Consider the following 12,295-nt stretch of genomic DNA (forward strand, 5'->3'; position numbering starts at 1 on the left):
AATTAATACTTAAATAAAATACTAATTGAAACAAAACTTACTCCATAAAGTGCTGGCAAGATGGTATACTTGATAAATAAGATCACGGGTGCAAATATTTAAAAAGAAGATGGAGACACATCGTTCTGACAGAACTTGTTAAGTGTAGCAATATTTGGAGATTGCCTTTCCAGGAAAAGTATTCAAATACTTTTGAACTACAAAGAGTTTATGTAAATAATTAAGGTCACTAAATCTGGAGTATTTTAATAAGGAAGCAAGCCTGATACCTCAGAGCTATGGAATGCTCCCCTGTGATTGTCAGAAGTTATCTTAAATAATCTTCAGATTAAATTGCTTTATCTCTTCTCTTCAAAATTGGCTCTTCCTAGCTGCTTTATAAGTTAGATCCAGCTAACAGAAATTGTTTATTAATTTCTTCTGAAGTTGGCCTGAGATTTCAGAACCAAATACTGAGCTAGCAGCCCTACATTTGGTTTGTTTTAAATCGCTTGTTATAAAAAATGTTGTAAGTCAAAATTGGGCAATTTTTGTTATTTGTTGCCTTGGCATAATATAGAATAATTTATTGCTAAAACACATTCTGCTTCTAGTAGAGGGGAGGAAGACATGTCAGAAATTTAGTGATGAGACTGTAGTTGTATCGAGACTTCACTGAATTGGCAGCAAAACCCTGACCTCCCCTGTGATTTGGATGTGGGTTTGAATGCCCAGGGCAAAGACCAGGCATGAATCCCTTAGGGCTAATGTCCAAGAGGGCAGCTCAGAAACCCCTTCTTCCAGCACTCCCCACCCTAGAAGCATCCGTACTTTTGAACCTACCGAATGTCTGAACTCCTAGGCACATAAAATTACAGTAAAGGAGCCTCCTAACAGCAATAAGCACCTGGATCCTGACTGAGCTCTGTGGTGGTTCAGAGCTGAAATAAAGTCCCTAAATCTGCCTGAATCCCTGCCTTTTTATGCCTGTTTGAATAATGCTAAGCACGCAGCAACAGCACTACAGTCAAAACAAAGCACAGAGCAAAAGTCCCTTGCATCCAGAACCACAGCCATGAGCTCCCGTGGGCTACCGAGGTGCAGAGCAGGGCTGCGGCAGGGCAAACCTCAGGTCTGGTCGCTGCTTCCCAAATTCAGGATGCAGTTTACATTTGCCCATCACTGGCTAAAAACAAGGAGAGAGAATCACAGCTCAGGATTTGCCTCTGCTAGCCATCATCCCATCACAGGGCCACAGAACTGCCTCTCTAGCGCATTTACACTCTGCATCCTCTGTAGCACTTGCACCAAGGGCTGCAGAGCAGATGGCTCTAGCAGGAGTGAAGAAAATTTAACTAATTTAAAAAGGAACCTAAGGAAACTTAACGGTTCATATCTAATTTAATTTTATCTGGTAATTAGAATGCTCTCCTGGGATGTGGACAATGCAAGTCTAATCCCTTTTGTCTGGGAGCTAATGCCTTTTCCTTCTGCTCAGGAAAACAAGGTTCCCTAAATTGTCTCCAGTAGAGGCAGGTTGAGAGTAACTCCTGTGTTTGTAGCACGGGTCTTCACGTTTGCAGGCAATTGCTTTACCCACTTGGCTAACATGCAAAAGCCCCTTACAGTCTCAGAGGTGGGACTGCTTATGGGACATTCCTGAATTACCAATGCCAGGAGAAGCAGGCATGCAGGGTCTGGAGAGGAGTGGAAGTCCATGCACAGCCCTCCAGCCTCCATGCACTGACCCTCTCTACCAGCATGACAGAGTGAGAAGAGATGCTGCCACACCCAGAGAAGGCACCTGTTTCTCCCACCGATCCTGGAAAGAGTTTTAGCCCCGCTGGTTGCTCAGCACCTATGTTTAATGTGCCAACACCAGCAGTGGGCAGAGAGAGGAGGTGTCCTGAGACTGGCCAGTGGGCTGGGGGATTGTGTGACCTGCACGAGGCAGCGCTGCGTTGGTGGCTCAGGCATGCTGGCTTGCACAGGTGGCATCAGCATGGCATGGCACTGTGCTGGCTGGTGCAGACAGGGACAGGAGGGACTGACTCAGGTCACAGGGGGCCAGCTCCTTCTCAGTAACAGGCTACTACATTTCTTCTGGGCACAGACCAATAGCTAGTTTTACTTTCCTCAGTGTGGTGTTCAAGATGTTAGTCACTGCCACTACCAACAACACCAGTCTTCGTTTTGAACTTGCTGATCTCTGTTTGAACCACCAGATCTTTGTAGGCTTCCCCCTGTGAAATGAGCAGCCAGTCTCTTCTTGTTGGACAGGCACCCAGGCTACTCTCAAACATCTTCTTTTGGACAAGCTGAGTAGTCTTAGCTCTTTCAGCTCTCACTGAAAGGCATTTTCTCAAGCTTTCTAAACGTCTTACCATGTGTCTAGGTGCAATAAAACCTGTGTTGTGAGCACTGAATCAGGTAGCAATCCTGGGATTTGGGGATGGGATTTTCAAATGAGTCTAAGGAACCTAAGTGATTTAAATTGAATTTAAATTCAAGAGGAATTTGATATCTCATCTCATGAAAGATATACTGCATTAGAGAAAGCTGAGAAAAGAACAACAAGGCTGCATCCAATAAGAAGTAATTGAGTAGGTTGCAACTCTTCAGCCTGGAAAAGAGAAAAATTCTGGGGGACATAACAGACATCTACAAAATCATGACTGGCATAAATAGGATCAAAAGTATGGTTTGACTGCTGTCTCTACCAGTACAAGGACTAGAGCCCACCAGATGAAGCTGTTGCAGCCAGACTTGAAAAAACAGGAGAGGGATCTTCATGCAACGGGAGGCAGTGGACTCCTTGCCAAAGCGATTGGAGACACCAGAAAGTACTATGGACGCAAGGAGAGCCTAGACAAGTACTGGAAAGAGAGATCTGTAACCCATGTGGGGTTATAAAAAAAAGACAAATAACTTAAGACTCGGGAAATTCTCCAAGCTGAAGCTACAGCTGAGAGGGTAAACAGAAGTATCACATATGCTTGCCCTCCTTTTGCTTTTCCATAGGTCTTTTAATGGCCACTGTTGGCCATAAGACAAAATACGGGTTAGGCAGGCCCTAAAGCACTAAAATCAGCCTTATGCTTTATTGGTAGTACGCAAATATCCTCAAAGAAGTTTTAAAAGTCCACTGATTTTGACAAGACCACTGGATTCAACTACTTCTGAGTAAGATACCTAACTGCTAATCCTCATTCTTGTTTCCCACTCTCATGTTTAATACAGCTGTCTTTGCTCTTTTATTCCTCCTTAATTGTCTTTAGTGTAATCTTTTGGGCTAAAACACATTTTCAAGAAATAACTTGCTACTGTTGATTTGTTACTATATACAAGCTTGTGATTGAATTTCTTCTGACATGCATATGTGTAGAAAAATCATTTGGTAACGCAATAGATCCAGGCAAACTAGACCAGATTTGTCAGAACCGTTTTGCAAACACATAAATTACAGAAATAACTGCAGAGTAGAAAACATTCACTACTTTTATAGCATGTATTATTTAAAGTTACTTAGTTAATTTTGGCCAGCTAGCAAGCAGCGTAAAATAAACCCCCATAACGCTAGTGGCTCAATGTTAAATAGTGTACATGCTTCAAATACTGTACGTGTCCTGATTATCAGTTGCTCTTATACACTGGACTTACTATAATGCCAAATAGGACTTAAATAAAGCTTATATATACTAAGCGCAGCGGTGTGCTGCACATGATCCTCGTAAAGAAACACCGTGGACATGCCCGTATTAGTCCTGGAACTGAGGCACCAGTGCTGCAAACAGAGTAAGTCCTGTTTGGCTTTAATCAGACCTCCGACTATGATGGTTAACAGACCTTCTGCTGGAGCTATGAGAGCTCATCTCTGGCCTCCCTGCACTTGTAGATTATGTTTTCTAAACACAGTCAGAAGCAAGTCATTTTGGTCTAGCCTTTCTAGAGAGTTTAAAATTAAAGGAGAAACTAGCTTATATTAGAGGACGCTGAGTGCAGAGCTTCTCATGTATCTTACCTGCTTTATATGGAGATGGAAATAATGCTTAACAAGAATTGTGCCTTTGTGACTTTTTAGTTACCTTTAAATGCCTTTACTTGCCAATTTATCAGGCTTCCAACCAACTGAATTGTAGCAATTGTGGTACAAATATTATAGTGCTCTTCACCCAAATTAGTTTTCAATACCACTCATTCAGTCCATGCTGAATGGAGAGATTAATCATTAATGCTAAATTCCAGGTGGCACAGCAAAAAGCTGTGCTGCAACATTACTTCAACTCCATTCTACTACAAGCCGAAAATGGCGGATATCAAATGCAAACTTTCAGAATTTATGCCTTGAAAAAGAAAACAAAAATAAAGTGGTCAAAGATGTAAACTGGTATATCAGCGCTCCACTTCCAGCCCCATTCTCCTGTTCCACTTCTCATTTATTTCCCAGTTTATCCCACATGGTCTTAGGTTAGCTAAGGCTGATCATGAAACTGTGATCACTAAGACACTACCGTCACCCAGATGTACACTTCTGCCTTTCTGCCAGAGACTACCACGTATTAGCCCTGGAACAGATCACATAGACTGTTATTCATCCACTTCAGAGCAAAGTGAATTCGATGATCTCTCATGGAAAGCTTTTTTACTTCACTCGTCTCGCTGTGCACCGCAGTGCTGGAGCACTCACGTTTGCTTGGGCTCAGCCTCTGCCATGGAGCTGTAAGCTCTAGTGAAGGACTAAGAACACACAACTCAGGGAAAAGTGGTAAAGGATAATAACCTAAACTAGGACTTGGGTCTTTGAGCTGAATGCCTGATGACAACAGCAGACCCCAACTGAAAATAAAACGTCCACAAACTGCAACCTCTGAGAAACAGAAACATTTGATAACTATTTCTTATAGTGATCAATATTTTGTTTTCCAAAAGTTGCACCATTTTTTATGCAACCATTTTGCACCAGTTTCATGTGACTTGGCTCAGACAAAACATGCTGCTATAGTTAGGGAAGGCATTCACAAACTGTTCAGTGTCAAGCACTGTGGCAAGCATTTCTGTAGCAATAAACTTCAGAACTGCAATCCATAATAAAATATTTAGACTTTACTGGCTGTGGAATATTTTTTACAGGAACACAATTTATAATATCAACAGTACAAACCTGATGCTTTATGAGGAACTGTTCCAAGCAGAGGGATATTTATGGTTGGATCTGCCATTATGCTTTTATCCAAAGAGCGCAAAGACAGGAATTCGTAGAAGTACTCAGCCTATGACAAAATAAATGAAATATTGGTTTTAATTGCATTCACAGAAGCAAACTATTTAGCATATAAGCTACAGCGGAAAAATACTACACTTTTCATTATGTCAGTCACTGGATTTATTTCTATTATTTCCCTCAGTGCTTCTTCACCTAAGCATAATTTTCAGATAATTTCCTCTTATTTCAGAGATTGCAAGTGACCATACAGCAATCAGGAGGCAGTGTAACAGCAAAGCAAATGGCATGCATACAGTGCACGCATGTTATACAGAGAAGACATTTTTTACAACCCACACCTTTTACCTGGCAGACCACAAAAAATCTATGAACAGCAACCCAATTCTTAAAGCTCTTTTTTTGAGTAGAAACCTCCTGGAACTGACTGGTGAGCCTGGATGACCCGTCTGCTCTAGGAGCACAGCTTAAAGGACATACGCACATGCACGATACCAACTGCGGTGTGAGAATATCTGAGTTTGCTCTATGTTGATCTGCACAGTACGGCACATTGTCTTTGGGAAACAGTGTCGGGCAACGAACAGCCACGTTACTGGAGTGCCATGCTAGGACACATACCTTGCTTACAGCTCTGACACTGCCTTGTTCAACCTCAGTTGATGAAATTGTTCCAAGGGTGGGGCTGAGAGCTTTCCTGCAGAGCTAGCTTCATGTCACCCATTATTAACCACAACATAGATTATTTGTTTTGGTGATCTCCAAATGATGTTGGCATGATTTAAAAGCTACTTTCCACTGCCTTCATCCTTCACATGCACCTGCATCGTGGCACAGATTGTAGGCTTTGGTACTTTATCCCATGGGACCCTGGCCTCTCTGTTGAGTCACGTGTTCAGTATTTCTTCATATTTGATGCAAAGCGACATCATGAGTCTGCAGTGTAGCTGTACACATCATGTACACCTGAGATATATATCTTAGCAACTCACTGGAGACTTCCACTACTGTCAATGGCATGGCTGCAGGTGTCTAGAGCATGTGGAAATGAAGCTTTTCCCTAAAGTCTGTCTTCTCATTTACCCGTATGAGGGATCACAGGTAATTGTACCTGCTGCTCTCAGAAAAGCACTTCAGACCTTAGCACGGGCACCGGCAAAAATGTGCCTTCATCCAGCAATTCATTGATAGTAGACAGTATTATTGTGTCTGCTTTTTAGTTAAAATAGTGAAACAAAGAGATTAAAGCCAAAATTTTACGAGAACTTTGGGCTGATAAATGGTAGTTAACTTATGTCTACAAGATGGCAGTCAATGTCTGACTGCCAGAAGACTTAGCCAGAAGACTGTCCTTTTTCTTCTGTAATATTCTGGCTCCCTAGTACAAGGAAGATGTGGACTTACTGGAGTGAGACCAGTGAAGGGCTACAAAGATGATCAAGGGACTGTAGTGTCTGACATACAGGGAGAGGCTGAGAGAGCTAGGACCATTCAGCCCAGAGAAGGCTAAGGGGTGATCTAATCAATGTATATAAACAGCTGATAGGGGTGTGTAAAGAAAATGAAGCCAGGCTTTGCTCTGCAGTGCCCAGTGAGAGGATAGGAGGCAATGGGCACAATACAGAAAACTCCATCTCAATCTGAGTGGGTGACTGAGCACTGGCATAGGTTGCCAAGAGAGGTTGTGGAGCTTCCATCTGAGAAGATATTAAAAACTCCACTCAACACAGTCCTTGGCAAGCAGTTCTAGGTGACCCTGCTTGAGCAGAGAGGTGGACTAGATCATGTCAAGACCAGACTGTCTGGTGTCAGATCATCCTCAGCCCTTCTGTGATGCTGTGCCCTGCTAACTTGATCAGAAGCCCTGGTAGCATGTGAGAGACCATCTATCTCCCTTTAGCTCTTGGTGACACCAGTAAAACACTCATGAGCTGGGTAGAAAGGTTGTTATGAAATTCCTGATCAGCCCTGGCAGCACATCCGCTCACTCTGTGGGGACAGCAAGCAGACCCCAAGCAGCACACAGGGGCTATCCTCCGGACAGCATTCAGAGGGTGTTGTGTAGGCATGGAGACCTCAGAGGAGGACTTGCAAAACAACAGAGAAGGAAGCAATGAAAGTTTTTAAGGGTAGGTTAAACACATGGAGTATATGTGGGAGGGAGAGGGGACATGGAGAGAAGCAGTAAAATAGGAGACGAAAATTGAAGTCTGGGGTAATATTCAAAAGGCTGCTTTTAATTAAAGACTTTTTTTCCAATACAATATACCATGCCAAAATATGAAAACAAGCCATAAAGTCAGATTGTGAACATTTTTGTTTTCAAATAAAACTCTGGTTCAGAAAAATAATTATATGTCTCCACACATCTATAGAATAGTACAGTGAGTGAGTCAATGCTGTAGTGTCTGTTTCTCATTGGTTAGCTTTGATGTTTGGTTATATCTAAACCAGGTCATAATGGGTTGGGATATTAAAACATTATGTTCTTACTATTCTAGTGAACAACAACTGGTAACTAGACCAAATAGCTCCACTCCCATATTCCCATTCCAGCCGTGTTGTAGTGGGTCAGCTTGTGAGCCAGAGCCCAGATTTGTAGGAAAGGAACTGGAATCCCATTTTTTAGAGTTGAAACAATGCCTAAGGACAAATACAAAAAGAAAGTTTGCTGTTGTAAAGGGGATTGAGTTGGGGCTGTTCAGCCTGGAGAAGAGGAGGCTCTGGGGAGACCTTATAGCGGTCTTCCAGTACCTCAAGGGGGCCTACAAGAAAGATGGGGAAAGGCTGTTCAGTAGGGCCTGTTGCGATAGGACGAGAGGTAACGGTTTTAAAATAGAGGGAGGTAGATTTAGATTAGATATTAGGAAAAATTTTTTTATAATGAGGGTTGTAGAACACTGGAACAGGTTGCCCAGAGAGGTGGTGGATGCCCCATCCCTGGAAACATGCAAGGCCAGATTGGACAGGGCTCTGAGCAACCTGATCTGGTTGGAGATGTCCCTGCTCCTTGCAGGGGGGTTGGACTAGATGGCCTTTGAAGGTCCCTTCCAACCCAAACCATTCTATGATTCTATGATTCTATGATTGCTGCATGAGCCAGAGTAGTCACCGCCTTTAAAGGAAGGAACTCCTCTAACCAGAGCAAAAGCATAGCAGTGATTAGTCCCTGAGGTGGGAGTATGTTCTGTCCACCCGTTAAAAAGATGGGAAGAGACACTGCACAAGCAACAGCCTGCTCAGGAGGAAAGCCACACACTGCATTGAGGGGAGACACCTGCTCTCATCATTTCTATAAAAAGGTTTGTACATCTGCTGAGTTGACAAAACCAGAACTTCTTGAAATGACAGTATCTAATAAGACCTGAAACACCTTTGTACATCCAGCTAGCATGACTTCAAAGTTACGAAGCCACGGGCTGCAGAGTATGTTTGCAAATCATGTGTGCTGGACTGAGTTGGTTACATTTTGATATAAAAATTATACACAAAAATCGCAGTCTAGAGAGGCTGCACAATGGAGCAGAATAGTTTAACTCCTCAAGCCTGTGAATCTGAAACAAGATTTGGCTGCCATAAATCCTATCTATTTGGAAAAAATCTGTCTTGACATAATCCTTACATCCAGTCTCCAGTATTGTCCTGCTGTAATTTAAGTTGATTGTCAATTAACTTGCATTAATCATCATGACTGAAAAGCAAACAACATGCTCTCAGCAAATATTTACCATGCTCCAGCCTAGCATGAAATTTAGTCATGATGGTTAATTGAAGAGATAGGTCTGCGCAATTAAAATATTGTCTAGTGACTACCATAGTTTGTGCTGTAAGTGGTCATTGTGAGTGACCTGGTAGTGAAAACAGAATTTCCTTGGATACTGTTGAGGGACAAAGGGAGAAACCCCATAATCTATAATCCCTTTCCCATTATAAAAACATTCTCATGCCTTTTTTTTTTTTAAGCCAGGCTATGAACTGTCTGGTATGTGAAGAGCAAAATTTGGTACTGAAGCTAAATCTTATGGAATGGTGTTATCAGAGGTGATGGAGGAAATGGGGCTTGAGATGAATTGTTGACCTATGACAATTGCACACTCTGCATGCATGGAAGACTTTTTGGTTTTGGCTTGACTTCAGGAAACATCCAAGCAGGAACACACTTTACTTTTGTGTGAAGACTTTGTTTGAAACCCTCAGAAACTGAGCCAAAGGCCCCTGCAGACCTTGTGTGAACAGATTGAGGACTCAGTGCCTTCAGGCAAGCAGGTAGCCCTGCGCAGCTGCCCTTTAACAGTTCTCCATGTGGGCAAAGCCCTCAGCAAAGGGAGGAAATTTCGTTTCAGACAAGTAATTCCATGGTTGGGATTAATTTTTATGGACTTTAAATGGCCGTTTTCTATAAAACAGAGGAATTTAAAAGGTTATAAAAATAATGAAGCCCTCTAACAAGAATTGTAGCAAACATCTGTCAGCAGTTTGGTTTTAAATGATACACACTTAAAATTCCTACAGAACTCTACTCCTCGGTACAAAATCTATTGCGTTAAGAGCTTTCTTATCACTCAGATGATAAGTTGTGCCTACCTTGGTTTTGTTTCATATTTAATCAAAGAATTCACAGGAATGTGCTTTATGTTTTCCTAATTTTACATGAAAGATTTAGGATTAGAAGTAACGGTAGTACCTGAAGCGAAGCAGAGTAGCTTAAACTGTTGTATGTTACAGCTCAACAACCTAATGAAATCTGCAGCTTTTCTAACAAAGAGAATGTGTGTTGGCTCTGCAAGTAGATGTAAGAAATTAACTATACTTTCTTCTCATTATTTTAGAGATCAGTGCTGAATGTTCTACTCTGTTGTCTATTAAATGACAAATACACCCTAATGCCAATTTTCTACATTTAAAGAAAGAAACTCATCAAAAAAGTTCCTTTTAATCCCAGATCCATGGATATTTCTGGCTATGCAGACACCAGAAGATTCTAGCATGCATTATCCATAGCAGATGCTCACAGCTGCATATGCTGTAAATAAAATCACAAAGTGAGGCAATGCATGTGTTCACTAGGTGTTTACAGCGTAGACCATTGCTTCTCCAAGATATTAGCTGCATTAGCTCAGAGAATTTGGTCCGTCTTGTCTTTCAAGATGAAGCATGAAGCAAAATGAGATTAATTTCGACAAAGAGGGGAGGCCGTAGCTGTACCGCACATACCAGGCTATGGAAGGAGTCTGGCCAGAGCACGAGTAGGTATGTCAGCAGCACGTTTTGTTACTGCAGTGTAATCTAGACACTGCTTTAATGAACAACATAATGATGCCTCCTTAGACAAGCGGATAATAAAGCATCTGCCTACAACGTTTTGTTTTTCTGCTAGGGAAGGCAGCTTTGCCTTACCTGTCAATTGGTCTTGTCACAGAGTGGATAAACCATTTTTTGCACCTCAATGTGACACTCAAAGAGACTTGCCATCAGCCTCATGAAGTAGTCCCAAAGTGAGAAGCATGCTCAACAATATAAAGTGATATAGAAACACACTCTGAGAAAACCAATTTACATAGAAGACAGGATAACCTGCCCATTTTCTAGTACTGGCTGCTAAGGATACGAGAATGAATCGAAGCAGGAGGATTAACAAAAGCAGAGATGCACACAAAAGGAAAAGTAGAGATATTTTGATGTTTAAAAAAATCCAAGGACATAAATTAAAATTCCGCAAAATGGGCAACCTCAAAGAAAAATACATTATGTGACAGTGCTAATTACACAATGCTGTAGTGAAATGCACACAGCTCTGTGGAGCCTGTTCTACACCAGCTTCCTGCATGTTAAGAGAACTGTGGCAGACTGAAGAAAATCCATGCACAAGGAGGAAGACTTTTTAAGCAACAGAGAGAATCCCTGCATGCAACTTTCAACAATAATCACTTGTGGCTTTAATGGTTTTAGAAGAAGAATGGTACAAAAACTCTCAGATTTTGTCAACGGATGACTAACTGGTGCTTAATGTCTCCCGTGGCATGCAGCTGGGGATGGCAGACCAGATCCTCCAACAGAACGATTTAGAAAGCTGGAAAAGAGAAACTTCTGCAGGCTTCCAAGAATGCTTTGCACAGGAGAGATGGACAGAAATCTTTGCAGAATACATCAGCCTCTCCTCCAAGCAATGAGAAAATAATTTGTGCAAAGAGAAGTAATACAAGAAATCACTGTCAAGACGCTTGGTGAGGCCACAAAGTAATAGACTTAGATTACACTTAGCTGTTGAGTTTCTGTCAGTTGTCTGCTCTTTGGGAGACATGGGAAACAAGGTGGCTACTTGGTCACTTTGAGCTGATATTTTCTCTCACCAGACCTTGAGCTCTGGAAGCGCTCTAGCATTCAAATAGGTCACTTGAAACCGACCCGAGACTGGAAGCTGAAGGGCTTGGCAGAAAGAATGGGGTTTGAGAGGGGCACCAGTGAAAAAGAAAAATCCAAGTACACTAGCAGGGTCTTAACTTTGAAACTCATCACCATGTGCAGAAAAAGCAGGCTACCTGAAACAGAGGTTCAAATAAATGCCTAGTGCACATTCCTGTCCATCATTAGCCTGCTAATGAAAATATGATTTTGATTTAGATCAGAGCCAATCCCCTGATGCAGTAGGCATCTGCAATGGGGACGGTGGGTCCATTTCACAAAGCTAAAGCCTTGGTAAGCACTATATGGGCAAACAGACCTACAACAATTTTCAGGTAAGTACACTGGTAGCAAGGCATGTGGCATGCAAGATTTCTTAAACAACAGTCACAACAATTTTACAGTTCCTCCAAATTTACAGTCTTGGAGGTTCTTACTCCTTCTCAATGATGGATTCTCAATTCCTTTACGACGAGGGTGGTGGAACACCGGAACAAGTTGCCCAGAGAGGTGGTGGATGCTGCATCCCTGGAAACATTCAAGGCCAGGTTGGACGGGGCTCTGAGCAAGCTGATCTGGTTGGAGATGTCCCTGGTCCTTGCTGGGGCGTTGGACTAGATGGCCTTTACAGGTCCTTTCCAACCCAAACTATTCTATGGCTCTATGATTCTATGATTCTCTACCTTGCTTTAT

At 42.2% G+C, this 12,295-nt stretch overlaps 1 protein-coding gene across 1 annotated transcript in view; it reads right to left on the reverse strand.

The window, feature by feature from the left end:
• WIF1 (Wnt inhibitory factor 1) overlaps nucleotides 1-12,295 on the reverse strand; it is a 45,018-nt gene that overhangs the window by 15,688 nt on the left and 17,035 nt on the right. Inside the window, exon 3 of the mRNA XM_086740028.1 lies at nucleotides 5,141-5,249. Coding sequence (XP_086596154.1) covers nucleotides 5,141-5,249 — 109 coding nt within the window. The remainder of the gene's footprint in view (nucleotides 1-5,140; nucleotides 5,250-12,295) is intronic.

Source organism: Chlamydotis macqueenii, chromosome 1 (assembly GCF_036417535.1).
Source record: "Chlamydotis macqueenii isolate bChlMac1 chromosome 1, bChlMac1.mat, whole genome shotgun sequence".
Taxonomy (NCBI): domain Eukaryota; kingdom Metazoa; phylum Chordata; class Aves; order Otidiformes; family Otididae; genus Chlamydotis; species Chlamydotis macqueenii.